The sequence below is a fragment of the Hyperolius riggenbachi genome, chromosome 5, assembly GCF_040937935.1.
Source record: "Hyperolius riggenbachi isolate aHypRig1 chromosome 5, aHypRig1.pri, whole genome shotgun sequence".
Taxonomy (NCBI): Eukaryota; Metazoa; Chordata; class Amphibia; order Anura; family Hyperoliidae; genus Hyperolius; species Hyperolius riggenbachi.
Window position 1 is genome coordinate 227,110,548 of NC_090650.1, and position 23,522 is coordinate 227,134,069.

At 42.6% G+C, this 23,522-nt stretch overlaps 1 protein-coding gene across 1 annotated transcript in view; it reads left to right on the forward strand.

Moving 5' to 3' along the window:
• Window positions 1–21,484, forward strand: part of UBE2QL1 (ubiquitin conjugating enzyme E2 QL1) — an 82,214-nt gene extending 60,730 nt beyond the window's left edge. Inside the window, exon 2 of the mRNA XM_068234584.1 lies at window positions 20,619–21,484. Coding sequence (XP_068090685.1) covers window positions 20,619–20,750 — 132 coding nt within the window. The 3' untranslated portion in view covers window positions 20,751–21,484. The remainder of the gene's footprint in view (window positions 1–20,618) is intronic.
• The last annotated feature ends 2,038 nt before the right edge of the window (window positions 21,485–23,522 follow it).

A 23,522-nucleotide genomic window follows, 5' to 3' on the forward strand; every position in this document is an offset into this window, starting at 1 on the left:
GGTCATAGGGAGACCAGACAGAAGGGCATTGCAGTAGTCGAGGCGAGAAATTATGAGGCCATGGATGAGGAGTTTGGTGGTGGCAGAGGTCAGGAAAGGGCGAATCTTACAGATGTTACGAAGGTGGACTTTCCAGGACTTTGTGAGGTTTTGGATGTGGGGAGTGAAGGAGAGTGCGGAGTCCAGGGTGACACCCAGACAGCGGGCTTGAGAGGTAGGGCGAATGATAATGTGGTTAACAGTGACCTGCACATCTGGGAGGTCCAGGGATGACCAAGGTGGGAAGATCATAAATTCCATTTTGTCTAGATTTAGTTTCAGGAACCTAGCGGACATCCAGGAGGAGATGGCAGATAGCCAGGAGGAGACCTTGTCCATGGTAGTGGTGGATATGTCAGGGGTGTGGAGGTAGATTTGGGTGTCATCTGCATACAGATGATAGTTAAAACCCATGGAGGAGATAACCTTGCCAATGGAGGATGTGTATAGGGAGAACAGTAGGGGGCCAAGGACCGAGCCTTGGGGGGCTCCCATTGAGAGGTGGTTGGGGGTGGACGAGGACTCATTGAAGGAGGTTGTGAAGGAGCGGTTGGAGAGGTAGGATGAAAGCCAGGCCAGGGTGAAATCGTGAATGCCCATGGACTGGAGGGACTGGAGGAGTAGGGGATGATCTACAGTATCAAAAGCTGCTGAAAGGTCAAGGAGGAGGAGAATGGAGTATTTACCTTCAGCTTTAGCTAAGGCAAGGTCATTGACCACTTTGGCGAGAGCCGTTTCGGTTGAGTGGGCAGGCCAAAATCCAGATTGCAGTGGGTCTAGTAGTGAGTTGGCATTGAGGTACTGGGTCAGGCGTTTGTGAACCAGACGCTCAAGGAGTTTTGAGGCAAAGGAGGAGTTTTGAGGAGGGAGATAGGGGTCGAGGAAAAGTTTCTTGAGCAGGGGCAGTACTGTGGCCTGCTTGAAGTCTGAGGGGAAGGTGCCTGTGGATAGGGAGAGGTTAAACAGGGTAGTGAGGACTGGGGCCAAATCCGTGAAGTGAGGCTGAAGTAGATCAGAAGGGATGGGGTCAAGGGGGGAGGTAGTGGTATGGGAAGTCTGCAGTAGGTGGTTGACTTCCTCAATGGTAGTAGGAGTGAAGGAGGTGAGGGGAGGATAGGGTGGAGGAGGTGTTGGTTGTGAGCGGGTGGGAGGTGAAGATTGAAGATTGGATATTTCCTGACGGGGGTTTATATGAAAAGGGCGCCGGTAAAAAAGGGCGCTTGGTGGAGCCCATATATACCAACTTCGGCTACAAAAAAGGCGCCTGGTGTAGCCCATATAAACTTCAGCTACAAAAAAGGCGCCTGGTGTAGCCCATATAAAAACTTCGGCTACAAAAAAAGGCGCCTGGTGTAGCCCATATAAAAACTTCGGCTACAAAAAAACTCTGGGATGTGTTAATTACTATTCCCCCTCCAGGCCGCCATGGATAGTGGGGGAATGAAATAATTCGGCTTCCAGCGCTTGTAGCCCATATAAAAACTTCGGCTAGAAAAAAAACTCTGGGATGTGTTAATTACTATTCCCCCTCCAGGCCGCCATGGATAGTGGGGGAATGAAATAATTCGGCTTACAGTGCTTGTAGCCCATATAAAAACTTTGGCTACAAAAAAACTCCGGGATGTGTTAATTACTATTCCCCCTCCAGGCCGCCATGGATAGTGGGGGAATGAAATAATTTGGCTTCCAGCGCTTGTAGCCCATATAAAAACTTCGGCTAGAAAAAAAACTCTGGGATGTGTTAATTACTATTCCCCCTCCAGGCCGCCATGGATAGTGGGGGAATGAAATAATTTGGCTTACAGCGCTTGTAGCCCATATAAAAACTTTGGCTACAAAAAAACTCCGGGATGTGTAAAATAGAATTCCCTCTCCAGGCCGCCATGGATAGTGGGGGAATGAAATAATTCGGCTTCCAGCACTTGTAGCCCATATAAAAACTTTGGCTACAAAAAAGGCGCCTGGTGTAGCCCATATAAAAACTTCAGCTACAAAAAAAGGCAATAATATGGGCTACAAAGGGGCACCCTACTGTAGCCGAAAACCTTGTACCCGAAAAAAATATGGGCTACAGAGGGGCGCCCTACTGTAGCCGAAAACCTTATAGCCGAAAAAATATGGGCTACAAAGGGGAGCCCGCTTGTAGCCTATATCAAAACTCGGGCGCCCTTTTCTACACCTATTTCCAGAAATAACATTGATGTCTATGGCGGCGCCCTTTTCATACAGGCAGCTCAGGCGCCCTTTTCAACCGATACCGTGAAGGAGGTGAGGATAGGGTGGAGGAGGAGTTGGTTGTGAGCGGGTGGGAGGTGAAGATTGATGATTGGATATTTCCTGACGGATGGAGACTATTTTGTTGGTGAAGTGGGTGGCTAAATCTGTGGCAGAGAGGGAGGAAACGGAGGGTGGGAGGGTGGGTTTAAGCAGGGAGTTGAAGGTGCCAAAAAGACACCGGGGATTGGAAGCTTGTGCTCTGATGAGCTTGGTAAAGTATTCCTGCTTCGCAAGGGCAGTGTGGAACTGCAGCAGGTTAGTCTTGTACTGTAGGAAATCCTGGTTAAGTCGAGTTTTCCTTCATTTTCGTTCAGTGGCACGTGTATCCCTCTGGAGGTTGTGAGTATGGGTAGTGCGCCAGGGCTGGGGGTTAGGGGTCGGTTGCGGCGGAATATTGGTGGAGCAGCTTTCTCTAGGGCTGATGAGAGAGTTTGGTGATACTGAGCTGCAGAAAGATTAGGACAGGTTAGGGTGGGGAGAGTGGAGGAGAGGGCATGGAGGGAGTCAGCAAGGACGCCAGGGTTGAGCTTGCGTAGGTCTCGCTGCCATCGACCAGGTGGGTGGGCGGGTAGTTTGGTAACGTTCCAGCGCCTGGTTCCTCTAAACACGTTTGACCCAGAAGGCGGAATATGTTTCTTCTAAGTGTGAGCATGCCTGTAAGCAAACATGTTTGTTCCCAGCCTTAATCATAGCCCTGACCTGTACCGTGTAGGCCTGTCTGTGTTGGACTTTTTTCAATAAAATCCTTTAAGTGAGCTTTGTGAGCTTTTCTCCCTTTGATTTTATTTGTGTCTCTGTGTAATCTCTAGCTTGCACTATTTTTGCATGTTACTGGGGAGATTGTTGGCTGCAGTTGACTGAATTCAGAGGCTGAGCAGATACTTATCTTGTGTTAGCCATGGTATGGCTCAGGATAGCCCAGATGTTTGATATATCTGCTCAACCCTCTGCACCAATGCAGAAATTCGGTGCACAATCTAATTAGAGCCAGCCCCCGAGCCTAGGAGTCTCTGCCTTAAAGGGAACCTGAAGCAAGTAAAATTATTTAAAATAAACACATGACATAGCTGCAAATGAATATTACATACTAACCTCACCGTCAGTTCCTCTCAGAAGCTCACCATTTTCTTATTACAGTGCTCCCTTCCAGTTCTGACAATATTTTGTCAGAACTGAAATATACCAGTTGCTGTCAGTTATATAACAGCAGCTGTCAGTTACAACTGAAAGTGCAAGGTAATGTTTCCCTATGGCTCAAGTGGTCGATATTACAGTTTAACAGTGTGCTGACCAGGAAACGGTTATGGGGTAATGGCCATTTTAAAAATGGAGGATGGAGAATACCGTTAATCACAGTGGACAAGCAGTACGCAGGAGAAGAGAAAGAGATTGAGGAGTAGACTACACAGGAGATAAGTATGACCAGTGTATGGTTATTTTGACTTTTTATTTTCAGTTCAGGTTCTCTTTAAGTCTGCCTTGCTCTTTGCACAGCCTGAATCTTGGATACTGTCTCATGTGGTATAGTTCTTCTGCGTAGTGCCTGTTCTTGGGCTGCAGTACTCCATGATCCAAGACATTTCTAGCCATTGGTAGGTTTTCTCAGTGTCAGCCACCTGAGCTATTTGTTGATACTACATGCCATGCAGTGTCCTGTTTTCCCCATATTGCATGCAATGCATTATGCTTCACTCATTGTGCATAAGACTTTACGCACGTTATTTTGCTTACCGCAGTTTAGTGGTCCACGGCCTTTATTTAACCACTTAAGTACCAGCGGTCTCTGCCCCCTTAGGGACCAGAGACAACTGGTACAATACCGACGGAATCCCGATGAATCGCCGCATTTACCCGCCGTCACGCGCCGAGATCCTCCTGACATCCACTCTGCCGACTGTATGACAGCAGAGTTCCTGTGAGCCGGTCAGGAGCCGCTTTCATTGGTTCCTGACTGTGTCTATCAATGTAAGCCAATAGGAGTTGCTTACATTGATAAACATGGCCAGGAGCCAATGAAATCAAAAGCCAAAGCTCACAGGGCTCTTCCGTCATAGAGACAGGCAGAGCAAGTGAGCTGCGACAGGACACGGCAGGGATTCATCGGTGAGATTGGCGAGGAGTGACGAAAAGGGCGGATGCACGCTGCGGTGGTGATTGAAATCTACGCCCTGCCAGCCAGGTAACCACCAAAACGGTGTAGATTTTGGTGTAGATCACCGTGGTCCTTAAATGGAACCTGAACTGAGTAAAATGTTTTAAAATAAACACATGATGTAGCAGCAAATGAATATTACATACTTACCTCACCACCAGTTCCTCTCAGAAGCTCACCATTTTATTCTTACAGTGATCCCTTCCAGTTCTGAGAAAAACATTTTCAGAACTGAAATATACCAGTTGGTGGCAGTTATATATCAGCTGTTGTCAGTTATAACTGAATGTGCAAGGTAATGTCCATGTTTCCCTATGGCTCCAGTGGGTGATATTACAGTTTAACAGTGTGCTGACCAGGAAGCTGTTATGGGGTAATGGCCATTTTCAAAATGGAGGACAGACAATTCCATCGGTCACAATGGACAAACAGGACGCAGAAGAGGAGAAAGAGATTGATGAGCAGACTACATGGGAGGCAATTATGACCTGTGTATGTTTATTTTGAATTTTTATTTTCAATTCAGGTTCTCTTTAAGTAGTTAAAAAGCAACCCTCATTTTACTACAAGTGACACATTAAGATTCATTAGATTTGTGTGGGATCGGCAGAGCACAATCTGCTGAATGATTCTCTAATAACAAGGGAGAATGGCAGGCTCTACTCTAGCGGTTCTCACAGTAGGACATTCATCCCAGCTGTTGCATCCCCAGGTAGATTGAGATATATCTTTCCAGAAACATACATCATTGATTATATAAAATCTGTTACTGCAGCTCTTAATAAAACATTCCATTGATACAGGAGGCTCAGCTGGCTTCTGTATCATCGTTGCCATACAAGGAATATGAAGAAAGGTTTTCTTACATACTAATATGCAGTTGTACTACGGCGCAGACGCAGTGCTGCGCATGCGTATTACAACTGCCGCTGTAATGACTGCTTGGGGAAGAAGAGTGGAGAGGGGGCGCAGCGTACGTAAAGGGGGGGGGGTTGTGGCAATTCTTGAAAAGAATCGGGGGGGGGGGGGGGGTGGGGGGGGTTACTATTTAAAAAGAAACAAAAGTGGTAGGACTGCATACTGGCATACTGGGCATGATTCCCACCCTGGCAGTTGCGGCACTTCCGCCGGAGAGATGCTGCTGAACCCTGACAGAGCCACGAGTTGGGTCCAAATCCGACAAGGATACATATATTAAATAAAGATGCTTGTTTTTAGAAGATACAGTATAGTCTCTCTATAATACACTCGGGTATAGTAAACTACCTCTTCAGGCCATGGACAATCTCCATTATAAGTCTATGGGAGCAACGCCTGGTATTACTCTGATATAATAAAACTTCTGTTATAGTAAACATGTGTTTTGGCCCCTACGTCTGCAGAATCCTCATTTACAAAGCTAAGGACTCATTTACACTTTTCTTCCTTGCTGTCACTTCCTTGCTGTGTATTAACTGCAGACTGCAACTACTGTTCTTTTGTTTTTCCTAGTCGGCGACAATGTCAAGCATTTTGACATTGCGGTAGAAGTAAAGTGGCTTAAGGAGAAGTCATTTAAATGCCAAACTTCCGTAACAGAGAAAAAGAAAGATCAACATTAAAAGCATGGTTGAGTAACACTTAGGCCTTGATCACATTATACGTGTTGCCATACGCATTTTGGCAAAGCGTGTGTGTGTGCAATACGGAAGATCATCAAAGGGGAAGAATCTGCACTGTCTGACATTTTCACTTTATGTGCTGTGCTGCTGTATCACACTACTGCAATAATTGTTTGCAAAACGCAGCACTGACCCATTCACTATAGTGAATGGGACCAGCAGTGCAATGACACAGATGACATGCGATCTCATACGTTGCGTTCCAAAAGCACGTCCGTCTGCGTTTGCTGCTGTCAACGAGGCCTTAGTGCCCTTTTCCACCTCAATTACATTTTCACCTAAACACCAAGGAGGTGCATGCTGCATTTTTGGGGTGATTGTATTTTAGTTAAGTCAATGGGAATGCAGTAAAATCGCATAGCAATTCAGTGCCATGGGATTTTCTTATGATCCACCATTTGAAGAAAAATGTTTCCAATTTTTGTCCCATTGGAAATCCTAAACGCAATTGCGCAGAGAGATCCAACCGAGCGCACAATAATTGCATCGTAACCCATAAAATGTAAATAGAGAAAATCGCAACACATTTGCAATGGCAATCATGATTTTCAGTGGAAAAGGGCCCTTAGTAGGTGTCCTCATGCAAGTCTGTTGCAGTGATTTAGTCATTGCCTGTGTTAGGCTGCATGGGACTGTTTTCTACTGCCTAGATGCGGCAATGCTGAACAAAATTCTGGGAGAGCAGCAATGTTTTTGTACTGGCTTTAGAACTCTCGGTAACAATCATTCCGCAGTGATCACTTGCCGATACTAAAGATGTTGCTGACTGCCTGTGATACATTTCAGAAAGTAAATTGGGGAGAGGAAGGATTTTACACTTGGCAAGTGCTGACTAAATAAATTATAAATGAATATTGTTATACAATGAGCAATTGTATTAATTATATTATTTTGGTTACGTTGTGAATTAGCCCCAACAATGCTGGAAATCGCACCTCTTATTCCCTTACCTTAGTAAAGTAACCTAAGCAAGAGGTGAGTGGCAGTGAAGAGGCAAAAGTGCAAGATGTCTCACTTTGGGGTTGATCCACAAAAGGTCTGTAAAATTGTGCATTGAGCACACAGCAGTTTTTCTTGTACTTATGCCAGTTACAGTATGTAACCAGGGCTCTGACTCTTCAGTTTAGGAGACCACCGACTCCAACTCCAGATACCCCAAATTGCTCCAACTCCTCGACTCTGACTCTACAGCCGAGTGAGGACTGTGGAGTTGGTATAAAAATCATCCGACTCTGGCTCCACAGTTTATGAAACCTCCGACTCCAGGTACCCAAAATGGCTCTGATTCCTCAACTCCAACTCCTTAGTCTAATACTTACCAACGCTGTGGATTTGGTACAAAAATCATCAGACTCCGACTCCTCAGTTTAGGAAACCACTGACTCCAGCTCCAGGTACCCAAAATTGCTCCAACTCGACTCTGACTCTACAGCCCAGTGAGGGCCATGGAGTCGGTATAAAAATCTTCCAATGCCAGCTCCTCCAATCAGTACCTGATACTCCCTTTCCCACTATAAATCTTTATCTTTTCTTAAATAAATCATCTGGATGGCATGTATGGTGAAACCACCCCAAGGTGTGATGTCATGACCATGGTCCTGATAATTTGCTGCCTGTGAACTTCGTTGCATGGTGGGAAATAACCGCTTTTCTAGCTACCAAGCAAGCAATATCTCCTTCTGTGCATAGAACTCTCAGAAACGAACATTCCATACAGATCATCTGGCAGAACAAAAGATTTCACCATCAGTGATATATTTCAGAATGTAAATCAGGAAGAGAAAAGATTTAAAATTGGCAAACACTGAGTAAATAATCCATAAATGAAATGTTGTAAAAATAAGCAATTTTATTCATTATGCTATTTTCACTACAATTCCTCTTTAGACACACCACTCATGAACCACATATTGTATATTACTAAAACAGTTTCAGTGGAGGGTAAAATTGTCTTTCCATACAACTAATTCACCTGTATGAAACAAAAATATTTCTAACATATTTTTGTAAATTAAAGAAAACAGAACTGACTAAAAGTGTTAATTTAGATGAAACTTGTACTTGTGTCCTAATAATGTTGACAATTTTAGTGCAGAATGCTGCTGTGATGTGACTGCATTCTCTTAGCAGACCTTACTGGGAAAGGCAATGCCAGTTCAATGAAATCCTATAATACATTTCTCCCAAATTAAAAATGAATTGGCATATTATGTGGTTTAAAAACGTTGGCCATTTTTAAAATGCCCCAGTGACCTTTTACACAGCACAATATTTTGAGATGTTTAAAGCTGGGCAGATTGAGAAATGATAGAGGGAATGTAATTGTAGTATGTATGGATTTGTTGCCCATACTTGGTGACTGCTTGAGGAGATGATTGTACTTGATATAATCTTTCTATCTTGTACGCCAGGACCATTATTCTTTGACACACCACTGATTTCAGCAGGAAACTAAACTCTTACTTCATTAGATGTGTGCGATAAAACAGATCAAGGTTACTCATTCTGCAGCAGAAGCTGGTAGGCATTTACCAATGCTTCTTTGCTTAGTAGGAGACATTGAGGTATTGTTAGTGTTGCTAATAATGTGGTTTTAGAATGCTATTTTCAAGACATGCGGGATCCTGGTGGGCCGGAGACAATTAACCCCTTCATCTGTGAAAGGCCTTGGAACATACGGCGTCAGACTGAAAGCTATTCAAGCTGCAATCATTCACGGCTGTTATGAAGCATCCGATTTTTTTGACAAAATATATTGTGTTTTACGCTCTTTTTCCACCCGAGACTTCCTCTGTGCTCGCCATTATGTAAAAAGCATGACATATATGCACTGCTGGCAGCAGAGATTCGTGTTGACCTATTTTGCTTGCAGGCGAAGGATGATATCTCAAAATATGCACCGTATCTTATTTTTAGGGCATCTGCTTGTTTTGCTGCACAGAGACGAGTGAGATCTAAGATGTGATTTATGTTTCATGCCCCTGCCCTGGCTCTTCTATTAGTCCTTTGGTGTTTGTAATTTCCCATGAGGGCAGAATACTTGCTGCCATGCGTATATGATATTGCAATCCAATAAATGATGAAGGCTGTGTTTACATAAGAATCTGTTTATACGGAGTCAGATAATACCTTCCAGCAGCCAAGAGCATTTGGAACAGTCCCTTTGGAGATGCCCGCCAAGAAGTGACGCCCGGTAGCAAAAAATAATGTTCAGGTAACCATGACATGTAGTCATGTCTACCGAATGCTGATGTATATGAATTCATGCCCTGTATTTGTATTGAAGCTTAGTGAGAGTAAAAGAAATGGTCAGAAGGCACCACTCCCTCCCCCCACCCCTACCTCCTCATTCCCTCCCCTACCTCCTTATTCCCACCTTTACCTCCACATTTCCAACCCTTTATCCTCATTCCCACCCTTACTTCCTCATTGCCTCCCCTACCTCCTCATCCCCACCACTACCTCTCATTCCCATCCCTACCTCATCCCTATCGCTATATCTCCTCATTCCTTCCCCTACCTCCTCATTCCCTCCCCTACCTCCTCATTCCTGCCCCTCATTCCCACCCCTCACTCATCATTCCCTCCCCTCCTCCTCATTCCTTACTCTACCTCCTCATTCCTTACCCTACCTCCTAATTATCATCTCTACCTCCTAATTTCCTCTACCTCCTACTTCCCTGTTCCCACCTCTACCTCCTCATTGCCTCCCCCACCTCACTCCCTCCCCTGCCTTCTCGTCCCCACCTCTACTCTTCATTCCCACTCCTACCTCCTCATTCCCTCCCCTACGTCCTCATCAAAGGCCCCTCTTTCCCACCCCTACCTCCTTATTTCCTCCACTACTTCCTCATTCCCACCCTACCTCCTCATTCCCACCCTTCCTCCTCATTCCCACCCCTACCTCCTCATTCCCTCCCCTGCTTCCTCATTCCTACCCCCACCTTCTTATTCTTTCCCCTACCTCCTCACTCCCACCCCTGCCCCTCATTCCCTTCCCTATTCCCACCCCTACTTCCTCATTCCCTCCCCTACCACCTCATTCCCTCCCCTACCTCCTCATTCCCTCCACTACTTCCCTCTTTCCACCCTACCCCTCATTCCCTCCCCTACCTTCCCATTTGCATATTGAACAAGTCTAAACTAGTTCTTACTACTGTCGCCTGCTGGCCTTAGTGCTGTCAAAAGGAGTTGCTAGGCTGTTGCTATAGAGGGAGAGTAGAGATTTGTGCCTCACAACAGGTGATGTGAGGAGCAGGGCTGTGGAGTCGGAGCAATTTTGGGTACCTGGAGTCAGGGTCGGTGGTTTCAATAAACTGAGGTTTATGGCTTTTTTATGGGTTTTGGCTCATACAGGGTCGGTGATGGTACAATATGAACATACAGGTCATGTACAGTAGAATGCACATATATATGCACAGGTGTAGACAGTACACATAAACAGTGGCGTAGCTAAGGAGCTGGGGGCCCCGATGCAAGTTTTACATTTGGGCCTCCCAAGCACTCTATACATAACAATTGATATGGCGCACCAAACCCTGCCAATGGCAACTACAGTGTCAGAGGTGCAAGAAGGGGATGGGAAATAGCTTCTTAATGATTACTACTATTCAAAGTATCTATAGAAGTGATTATTACCAGCTCAGGACCAATAGAGAGCTAATACTGTAGTTGAGGGAGGGCCCTTCCGGGGCCCCTCTTGCCCAAGGGCCCCGATGCGGTCGCTACCTCTGCACCCCCTATTGCTACGCCCCTGCACATAAACAACATTGAATACTGCAAAAATAACACGACAGGGGAGATTTGGAGGGGGTAGGATCAAGGAGAAAGGACTAATGACTAAGAGCCAAAGGATGCTGCTGCCATTGTTCGGCGCCACCAGCCGCACCTGGCGACATTCGGCTGTTACTCAGCCGTCTAGCAAACAACATATATAATAAAATATTACAATCTCCTATATGTTTTATTGAGTCTAAATTTTACACATGGGACAAATTAAGTGGTCTTAGAAGACCACCTTAGCTACATATGGGCTGCATCCCCAATTTTTTTAATTTTGGAACAACTGGATAGCACCATAAAACCTAGCTCCTATTACCAGGCACCCAAGTGGACCCAATGTTGGCTGAAGAGCTCCTGTGCCCACCAGCAGTAGTAGCAGTGTTTTGGAAAGAGGGACAGGCTCACTCACCATTTTAGTACAATGGGACTACCAAAAGAACCATCTTCCAAAAAAATTCAGTGTTTCATGATTATGATAGCTGCAGATATATTTATCCTAATGATGTTGAAAAATTGTTTTAAAAAAACACATTTGGAAAACAAATGAACCTTTTAACTATATTTATAGTGGTAGATGGTATCTTGGTGACCCCATGTGAAGCAGGCGCCATCCAGGACAATGTATGAGGACATTGGCCAGTAGCCTGGGGGATGTGAACACCCTGAAAATCATCACACCACGTATGTGTATTATATTCAGCAGTTTTAGCCTCTCAGGCGCCTTCCGAAGCCTACAGCTTGCATATGGCTGCTGTCCCCAACATGAGACTTGCATTTCATGCCTCGGGTACAGTATGCTTCCATGTCTCATTGTGTGCAGAATGTGTTTGAATATGTGCAGACATGATGATGATGCTGCCATACAGGAACATGAAAAGAAGGTGTTTGTCTAGGCAAAGGGAGGATTTGTTTTTCTTAATTCCTTTCAAGATTGTGTTTTCTTTAAAGTACACCTCTTACAAACCTGGATGGCCGTGTCATATAATAATACTGAAAACTGCTAATCAGATAATCAGTAGTTACAGACAACTAGGCTGCTCAAGTAATGGAACATCCCTCTGGCCCTTTAAAAGTAGGGCAGGTTCTAGACATTTTGCTGCCTGAAGCAAAAGTGTGAGGATGCACTACCCCAGACGATGGCGTGGCCAGCAGCAGCCATATTGCTCCTTACATAGTTCGACATCAGGAGCTGGGGAGCTTGGACCACAGTTGGAAAGGGTTAAACCCCTGGTTCACCAGACTACTATGTTGTGATATTGTCCTTTCAAAAACAGAATTATAGACACTTATGACTGCCATCATTCTTATGCTGGGCACACACAATGGCCTCAATTCACTAAGCTTTATCAAACACTTTATTGAACGTTTGATAATTTACCTCATGAGTAAAACCTAATTTTGAATTCACTAAGGTGTTATAGATTTATCAAATGTTTTATCGATAAAATGTTCAATAAATCTATAACACCTTAGTTAATTCAAAATTAGATTTTACTCATGAGGTAAATTTTCAAATGTTCGATAAAGTGTTCGATAAAGCTTAGTGAATTGAGGCCATTGTGTTTTTTTGGTCGATTTCCCGTTCAATCAATTTTCGATTTCTTTTTCTACTCGATTTCCCGCTCGATTCTCTTATCTTTTCTTATCAATTTCCATTTACTTCTATGAGAAATCGAACGGTAAAACGATCAAAAGTAATATCTGACATGACAACTACCAACACACTAGTTTGTTATGTCAATTTTCAACAATAGTGTTGCATTCCTTTTACTTACTCCGACTCAAAAATAACAAACTTAAAAGGGTATACCCTAAGATTCACATATTATTTCCTTTACATGTAATTGTAAACTGCAGCAACATTCAGGTTTTCATCTTATAAGGGTAATTTCAGTTTAGTGGTGAATTTCTCTTCAGAATCACCATTTCACAAACGCTTTGGCAATGTGAATGAACACAGCATTAAGGCTGAAATAGAAGCATTCATTTTTCCTGCTGCGATGTATATTCTTGTAAGGTGCTCATGCAGTCTCTCTGTGCGCTACCTTCTTGCTGCTCCCTTTTCAGGGAATAAATAGCTTTGAGCGAGTCTATAGTATGGATGTAATGCTGGTTTCTTAAGGGACCACTATCAGGAAAAAGTGTAAAATTTAAAATAAATGTACACATACAAATAAGAAGTACATTTCTTGCAGAGTAAAGTGAGCCATAAATTATTTTTCTCATGTGTTGCTGTCCTTTACAGTAGGTAGTAGAAATCTTGACAGAACCAACAGGTTTTGGACCAGCTCGTTTCCTCATGGAGTATTCTCAGCATGGCCTTTATTCTTTATAAAGACACTCCCTGAAAAGGATTTATACAAATATGCTAGCCAGTCTCCCTGGATGGAGCAACTGCCATTTACTAAGTGCTTTTGAAAATAAAGAAACCATTGAGAATCCCCCATGAGTAGATGAGCTGGTCTAAAACCTGTCCGTATGTTACAGCAGCCACATGAAGCATTCAGTGTGTCAGTGTTTTTATTATAAAAGTGATCTTTGTAATTGACATGTATTGACAAATGCTTTAAGATATTTTGAGTTTGGATGGCACAATTCAACTTACAGGTAAAACCATTTTTCTTTATTCTCACCAACTGATAAAAGGGTTACTTCTAAGCCCTGAGCAGGGCTGTGAAGTCAGTACAAAAAATCACCCCACTCTTCAGTTTATAATACCTCCCACTTCAGGTACCCAAAATTGCAAGGCCATGAAGTGGGTACAAAAATCATCTGACTCCAACTCCGACTCCTCAGTTTATGAAACCACTCCAGGTACCTAAACATTGCTCCGACTCCTTGACTCCACAGTCCTGGCCATGAGCAGTAACTGCAGCTCTCCGGCACCATCTCTGCTGAGCCACACTCTCAGGTATTTAGAGTGCCAGCATTCCATGCGGAGATATCCACCACAGGGGCCCTATGTTGTCAGGTCCTTGTATTATAGCACAGTGATTGTTGTCTCCATACGGCTCGGGGCATTTTGCTAGACGTGTGGTGGACATCACCGCATGATACGTTGCACTGGTAATACTTGAGGGAGAGTGGGGGAACTTTTCATGGCTGATCAGAGACTATCCTGAAGGGTCTGCAGTTACTGTGTATGGCTTAGAAGTAAGCCATTTGTCAATTGTGGAGAATAAAGGAAAAAAGGTTTCACCTGTATGTTGAATGGTGCTGTCCAAACTCTGTCAGCGTCAGTTTTGTGGTACAGGTAGTCCTCGAGTTATAAACGCCCAACTTACAAACAACTCGTCGTTAGGAACGGCATGAATTCTTTGATTCTGTGGTAAAAAGTCAAAAAGACCTTGTAGTTTTTTGTGAAAATCAAAGAAAAAAATATGAAGAAAAAATGTTTTTTAAATGTAGTAAAAGGACATTTTGCTATGGTACACTATACTATATAGCTAGTTCCAAGTTCTGCATACACATTTTTTCTTTTTTTCAATAACATTTTTTATTGATGCACTCAGAAAGAGACAAAATAACAGAGATTACAACTTGTAGATAAATGTGCAAGTATATCATCATTTTCTTAAACAAGAAATTAAAGTCATGACAAAATTAGACATCAGTTTATATCTTTACATAGTCTTGAATCAAGGTCAGTGAATTCCTTATCGGTGCTTAAAGAGAAACTCCGACCAAGAATTGAACTTTATCCCAATCAGTAGCTGATACCCCCTTTTACATAAGAAATCTATTCCTTTTCACAAACAGACCATCAGGGGGCGCTGTATGACTGATATTGTGGTGAAACCCCTCCCACAAGAAACTCTAAGTACGTACTCCTGGCAGTTTCCTGTCTGTGAACCTTGCTGCATTGTGGGAAATAGCTGTTTACAGCTGTTTCCAACTGCCAAAAAAAGCATGCAGCAGCTACATTACCTGCCAACAGTAAAAATGTCACCATGTAATAAATGTCAGAATGTAAATCAGAAATTTAAAAGATTTTACAATGGGCAAACACTGACTAAATCATTTATACATAATTATTGTAAAAATGAAGCACTTTTGTCAAAATGAAGCACATATTTTTTTTTGAAATATTTTCACTGGAGTTCCTCTTTAAATCACTCAAATTAGTGTTGGTAAAGCTAGTTATAGTAAAAAAAAAACTGCCAGTATCCTACTTTAAAGAGAACCAGAAACGAAGCACCCTCATGTATTTTACCATATATATCAATGGGAACATGACAGTAAACACCTACTCTGCTCTTTGTTTCATTCTTCACTGCACAATCTGCCTGTTATCAGCTCTGATAATAATCCCCGACAGAGCACTCAGTCTAACTTTGCCCCGAATGATTATAGCTGAGTCAGTCTTCTGTGATGTCTTTTCAATCCCAAGTCTGCCCCCTTGTGGCTCTGCTTTCCTGCTAGGAGGATAAATAGCTATAATTATGTGGGGCAAAGCTAGACTGAATGCTCAGTAGGGGATTCTTATCAGAGCTGATAACGGGCAGAATGAGCAGTGAAGAATGAAACAGAGAGCAGGGTAGGTGTTTACTGTCATGTTCCCATTGATATATATGGTAAAATACATGAGGGTGCTGGGTCTCTGGTTCTCTTTAAGTGCATAAACATTTTAAAGCAAGCCTGTGATCCAACACTGGGACCCTCTAGAAATTTTTAAGTGGATTATGTGAAATCCATTCCATTTCAGAATTCAGAAGGCAAAATTAGCACATTGCAATCATCACAGGAAGGGGCACAAAGGGGGGCAGAGGTGGTACAGAGGGACACAGTAGAGGCAGAGGTGGCACAGTGGGGAGCACTGAGGGGACAGAGGGGACACAGTGAGGGGGCAGAAGTTGCACAAAGGGGGACACTGAAGGCATGGGGGAACAGATGTGACACAGAGAGGAACACTGGAGGCTTTTAGGGGAACAGATGTGACACAGAGAGGAACACTGGTGCTTTTAGGGGAACAGATGTGACGCAGAGGGGAACACTGGAGGCTTTTAGGGGAACAGATGTGACACAGAGAGGAACACTGGTGCTTTTAGGGGAACAGATGTGACGCAGAGGGGAACACTGGAGGCTTTTAGGGGAACAGATGTGACACAGAGGGGAACACTGGAGGCTTTTAGGGGAACAGATGTGACGCAGAGGAGGACACTGGGGGCACAGAGGAGGTACAGGGGACACAGATAGCATGTTTTTTTGACTTAAAGTGAACCGAGCACCTATTTTATCATTCCGGACATTTCTATAGCACTTGAAAAATGCATGCCGACAATCTGTTTCATTAGTAAAATAAACTTTCATTTTACGTTGTATTTTACATTCAAAGTAGATTAATTACCCTGTTTCAGCAGGGCTGCCCGGCCGTCCCTGGCCGCAGAGCTTTCAGGTCCCTAATTGTTTTATTGGGCTATTTACCAAGAGGTAAACAATGCTATTAGACAACAAAGGGGGTTAGTAATTAGGACTGTTTCTTCAAAGATGGAGTTTGTGTCAATGTGTCAAGATAGCATCTCTGACTTCTGTAAATAAGGAATGTGAGAAGGGGAGGGGGGAACATGGCAGCTTCTATGCCAGGAGAGATTCCATTGAAAGAGAATGTGCTCAGTTCCCTTTAAGTATGGATTCAGGTTAAGAATGAACCTACAGTCCCTATCTCGTTCATTAACAAATGCTTCAAGATATGTACAGGTGGTCTGACATTAATACATATATACTACAAATATCACATTTATAATAAAAACACTGACACACTGAATGGTCTTGGGGATTTAAAATAAAAATCAATGTTTTCATGATAGTGGTCCTTTAAATGATACTTCTTTTTTTTCTTGTAAGAATAATGAAGCATAAAGCAGTGTTTCACAAGTTTTCTTGTACTTCATTGAACGAGCGACTTGTTGACCCTGTTTTTCTCTGTAGACTGTCAAATAAGTCGCATTTAGAGCCCCAGTTCATCCTCCCAGATTTTCCATTGTTCATAAACGTCCTCAAAAGTTGCCTTTTTTGTAAGAAACTAGGCTAAAAATCTGTGTCTTGAAATTTACATCAGTTGACCAGAAGCAGATAAGTACAGGAGTCCTTTTCAACCACTTTGGGTATTGCTGCTGTTTCTTCCTGATTGCATTATCCCCGCTGTTTAGACTACAAGGGGGCGTACACAGACTAAAGCTGGCAACTAATTAAACAATTGTACCAAATCTATGTAGTGAAAGGGTAAACTGAATAAATATAATTTGATCAGATACTTAAAGCAGTCTTCCATATTACAAAGAAGTGGTAAAATTGTACAACCAAGATTGTATCATTAAAGGTGCCCATTTGTGGTACAATTTTTAGAGAACGATCACATTTTCAATAAAAACAATCAGATTGAAAGAAAAGATGGTATTTAATCGATCCACACCACTGAAGAATCCAAGTTACAATCACATCTCCAGCAGGTATGATCATATCTATGAAAAAAATCTGCCAAGCAGAATGATCATTTCTCTAAGGAAACTATTGATAATGCGATTGTTCAGGACTGATTGTGCCCATCAGCTTCTACATTTGTGTGCTATGAATGGATATCATCTTCACCAAACATTGAACCATTAATGGGCACCTTAAAGAGAATCTGTATTGTTAAAATCGCACAAAAGTAAACATACCAGTGCGTTAGGGGACTTCTCCTATTACCCTCTGTCACAATTTCGCCGCTCCCCGCCGCATTAAAAGTGGTTAAAAACAGTTTTAAAAAGTTTGTTTATAAACAAACAAAATGGCCACCAAAACAGGAAGTAGGTTGATGTACAGTATGTCCACACATAGAAAATACATCCATACACAAGCAGGCTGTATACAGCCTTCCTTTTGAATCTCAAGAGATCATTTGTGTGTTTCTTTCCCCCCTGAGGGGGGAGTGCAAAGCAGAACCACAACACTGAAGAACTTGGCAGCCTTCCAGACACAGGCTGACAAGTCTGACAAGGGAAAGATACATTGATTTATTACAGAGACTGTGATAGTACAAAGTGCTGCAGTAAGCCAGAACACATTAGAATAGCTTTTGGAACTTGTAGGATGATAAAAAACAGGATGCAATTTTTGTTACGGAGTCTCTTTAAGATTAATTCAGCCTGTAGCAAAAACAGTAGTGCAGGAATTAGTGTCTGGATTCCTGACTAGATACTTTACAAGTGATTTATTTGATATTTGTGCCTGGAGTAGGGCGTTAATAATGCATAAGAGGATTCGTAGCATTTGTTTCTGCATAAGAGATGTGTCTCATTATGTCCTAAAATGGAAGAGAGTCAAAACTCGTCAGTCTTCTGATACGGTGACCATATGAACATGTCACTATATCCGGAGACAGTAGTATCAGTGTTAGAACAAGGAAAATGGCACAGTTTATGCAACACATCAAAATGTCAGAGCAACTCATCTGTAGCCCTGTTACATTATAGTGTGCCAAGATGTTACTCGCTACACTATTGCTATGTTGAGCTATTTGTTGTGGTTGTTAGGATTATTCCATACCTGCAAACATACAGAAGATAGAGGCTGCTGACACTACCAATCAGACCAGGGAGCGTAGCGAAAGTTTATGCCAGTATGCTTCGAGCAGTGTGCTCTGGGGTGGAGGAGATGTATTAAAAGTATAGGTAGCAACACATCCCAGCACTACTGTATAGTGAAACTATGGTTTCCCTTTCATTCTTTTCAAATAAGTGTGAATGTAATTACAATCAATAAAGTAGGCGTACCGGCATGAGTGGGTGGTGGGTGAGCAGGGAAGCCTAACAGGCCCATTCGCAAGAAGGAAATTGAAGCCCACTACACTGCATTTTGATGGAACAGGCGGTAGACACAACATGGATAGGTCAAATCCATCATTGATTTTCTAAGGGCCCTTTCTCATTTAGCCATTTGCATTCTGACTGTTTTTGTCCATTTCTGCAATGGACTCACCTGGTACAGTTTGTCAGCCAGTGCACAGCATTGCCATTCATACTATGATGAGCACATATCTGTTTAAGAGTAACGGCAGGTCCCTGCAGAAGACCCTGGTAGAGTACAGTACATCTGTGCAATACATAACTGCTCCAGCTTGGTCTAGGATATTGTGAACCTCAGAGAACTAGACAAATAAGAATTTATGGGTGGGCAAAAAACTACCGGTAACTGCGCTTGCATTACATTTAGGGCCTGTTTCCACTGCTCGGATGCAATTGCATTGTACCGCAACTAGCAGTGGGTGACTTCCGGTTCACTTCCCGGAAGTCCGGATGCGGCTTCCGGTTCTCTTCCCGGAAGTCCGGATGCGGCCGTCTGTTCCTGCCTGGGGGAATCGGATGTGTGCTTCGGATATTTGCAGCATGCATCTGTTTTATTTCCCGGGTCGCATTGCAAAATTTGCATGCAATGGAAAATACTTCATTGATATGCATTGGCTTCAGTTTTGATGCAAATTTGCGGCTAGTGGAAACAGGCCCTAACTGTGTATTTCACCCATGTACTCAGATACAGTAACTTTGACTTAGCCTAACAGATAGAGGTATTGTGTATCTCACTAATATTATAAATGCGAAGTTTGGATGTTTGTTACTCAATCACGCAACAATGGCTGAATGGATTTAAATAAAATGTGACACACACATAGTGCATAACCTGGAATAACATATAGGATACTTTTTAACCCCATAACCGAAAAGTGGGCAGAGACAAATATAAATTTCACTGGGAAAATGTAAACTGCAGCCATTCTTTCACTGTTTATGGCAGGGTTCTTAAACTTTGCACAGTTAGTCACTGGGTGACTGGGGTTAATATTCAGAAAAGTCGGTACAACCTACAAAAGCCAATCAAAATTCACCTATTGATTTTCAAGGGGAATGTTTAATTGCTGCCATTCTTGCACTGTTAATGGTACAAGCCTCAAACCTGGTACAGTTGGTCATTGGGGACTGCGGTTCATATTAAGAAAAATGAGTGGAGCCACAGCCAATCATTTCAGCGCAAATTATTAATGCCAAAGGCCACAAAGCTCACAAACTAGGTCATTTAGTAATTGTACGTTAGGGTTGGAAAAAAACGGTGGAGCCAACACCAGCCAAATACATACCCGGGCAATGCCAGGCCATCAGCTAGTATTTAAATAGGGATGGAAGAAAGCTTGATTTGAAGTGAACATTAGAAAGATGCACTAGACATTAGCGTAAAATGATTCCATATTTATATCAGCAGTTGCAGCTAGTATTTGAATAATGCTTTCCTTTGCTCTAGCTGGTCTTACATAAATCAATTTTTCTGATTTATTTCCAATTTGATCACTTTGAATCTATTGCTCCAACATATCCAATTGATACCTACCCACCTCCTCCTAAAAGAATGTCTGTAAACGTTCTTATTTATCCAGGTTATGGTATACTGAAAGAAAAAAAAGTAAGGTAGCTTCCAGGATACACCTTTCCATGTTCTCAAAATAACGCAGTATAAGTGCCAAAACATCTAGTTAAAGCTTTCTGATTTTTTATTCTGACCAAGAACATAAAGTGACTCAGAGAACCCCTTCCCAAACCATGAACTCCATTTTATTCCTACTGATTAGCCTAACAACCTGAACACTGATTATGCGATAGGAAGTTTACTGCTGATATAAAAGAAAATTTGAGCTGTTATTGCTCTTGGCCTAATCTTTTCTCCGTTCTCTTCCCCAGGGTCGCATCTGCAGAAAAGCTGGAAAATCTAAAAAGGCCTTTAGCCGAAAGGAAGCAGAAGCAACATTCAAGAGTTTGGTGAAGACCCATGAGAAGTATGGCTGGGTCACCCCACCTGTATCTGATGGCTGACATGAAGCACCCGCCTAAAACAGACTTCTTAGAAGGGAAAGGATACCACCACACCAGGAAAATGAATAACTACATCAGTATATTTAAGAAAACAAAAAGATCACTATGCCATTTCCTCAGTGCTGTACATCATCCTTCATCCATTTGTCCTTTTCTACTTCTACTTCAGTTAAAGAATGTGATCAACAGGAAGACTTAATTTATTTATGCTATTCAGAAGTGTTTACATTGGAAGACATGGCAAGAGAGCAGTATGTGCCACCAAATGTAGTGTTACAATCATGTCTCCAGACTGATAAGCGATCATCTTCAGGTCACCATAGAGCGGAGATTGAGACTTCTTCATTGTCCATTCTAGACGCATGATTTTTTGGCTACTTTCCATGACTACAGCGCCAAAATACAGCCGTGGAGGTGATAACCACAGCTGTCCAGTTTATGTAAATGTAAATGAAGCCGTTAATATTCAATAGGCAAGCAGTGCATTGCAGGTACATGTTTGCTGTGCTGTTTATCTTTGTCTCTTTTCCTGACAGGTCTACAAAACATTGAAGATTTGTCTTTATGTGGAGCTGTGGTCCGCTGTGACTCAAACTTTAGACCTCATTTGTGTTCGATGTGATCTGTGTTGGATAACTGACGAAATATAACAGTGAAACAATAATTAAAAAGAGTTATAGTGTGGAACAATTGTAAAATTAAAAAAATCACTTAAAAAGTGAGTAACGTGTTGTGAGTGTTTGGATGGGTCAGAGAAAATTGCTATGATGGAAGGACATCAGAGAGGTATGTTTCTTTCTGATATCATAGTGCAGTGACAATTCATTTTGTCTTACAAAATATTGGAAGTGACCCTGCAGTAAACTTGGGCAATATAAACGGAGCATATGATGATTAAGTACATAATCATTGGTAGAGATGATCAATGAGATGCAAATATTTCCGGATTCATGCAGGATGTTGTCAACGTTTATGCAAATATATGCAGCTTGAAAATGGACCAATCATGTTCCACCAAGGTACTGTTTAGTCCATTTTCAAGCTGCATATATATTTACATAATTCTGCATGAACTCAGAAATATTTACATCTCATTGATCATCCCTAATCATTGGTTATTTTCAGGAAACACTGCATGGCAAAATAATTTTTGTTCTAGAACACAGGTGTCAAAGATAAGGATGCCCGTGGGGCAAAAGCAGCCCTCCTTGCTATTTTATGTGTCCCTCCTGACCTTCAAATGTACATTATTGTAAGCAGTACATAAATGACAGCCCACTGCCTTACTATCCAGAGTAGCACACTAGTGACAGTGATTCTGAGTGAAATATTGTCGGTTTGAGCTGGGGTGCAGCAATAACCCACGAAACACCTCTTCCCCACAAAATGAGCCCCCATGTGGCTGGTAAAGCACGGATACACCTTCCCCTAACACCATCTCCCCACATAGCAGAGTAGCGCTGCAGAGAAGTGTAATATTTACCTGCTCTAGCGTTACATTGTGTCTCTTCTTCTCTTCCTGGAAGTCATATGCTCTAAGCTGCACACTTCCTTCTCTTGATCACGTGACATGCCAGAAGTATGCAGCATGGAGCATGTGACTGTCAGGAAGATCAGAGGAGTCCTGAAGCAGCACTGGAGGAGGTAAATATTAAACTGCTCCACTTGGCTACTCTGCAGAAGGGGGAAGAGTAGGAGCCCACAATCATTATCATTACATCACTTAGTTTGAAACTGTTCAATAAATGTTAAATCCTGATTTTAAAAAAAATTGCCGCACGACTTAGACAATGTTTTAGATTTTGACCCCTTATATGACGAGTTTGATACCCCTGTTCTAGAACATAATTTCTGTTTGTAACAGTGTCTGGAGACATTCCTCCAGTTTGAGGACATTTTCTTTGACCTTTTTAGCCTCCCTATTGGTTTTCTAATGTGTAAATGGTTTTAAGAACTTGCCTACTTTACTGGTAGTTTCATTTACATCTGTTCCAGTAAGCAGATTCAGAATGGTTTCATTACTTGATGTCATGTATCAGTCATTGACTTTCTGAATCTTATTAGTCCTGTACAAAGATCTGATTCTGCCTGAGGGAGTTTTCACCATTTGTTGAGAAAACAAAAAACTGATAGGTAGGAGTCTAGAAAACTTTTCTAGTCATCTGATTGCAGTGTGAGGAATGTATTGTGTGAGAGCAGATGTGATGCCACCTCGCTGATTGGACTGATACCAAATAACTGTGCCCAGAGTTCCGGGGCAGTGTGGTATATTTACAGCGCGACGCAACGGAAATGACATTTTCACTGCATCCCCGAAGCCAGGACAAAACTATGTTAACGCGCGTACTTGCATTGCTTGGTGTCAGGCCGGAAGTCATCATCACATGTGCGAAAGCTTATTTTAACAATACGATTCCTTGCACTTCCGCATACCCAAAGCAGGGAGTGACGACGAGCACGTGTCTTGGCTGGTTGCCGGACAGGGAACACGGCATACTAATGCGGTGTTCCCTGAAGGCCTTTTTCGGCGGCGCATTGCTGTGTGAAACCGGCCTCACTCTGATTTTGTAGTTCAAACTTCAATTGTTCTCTTTGCCGCTAGAAGTAGCTCAGTCAGTTAGTTCCTTAAAAGGAACCCGAAGTGCATTATATGGAGCCTACCATATTTATTTTATACAATACCAGTTGCCTGGCATCGTGCTGATCTATCTGGTCAGTAGTATCTAAATCACACACATAAAACAAGCATGCAGCTAATCTTGTCACATTTTT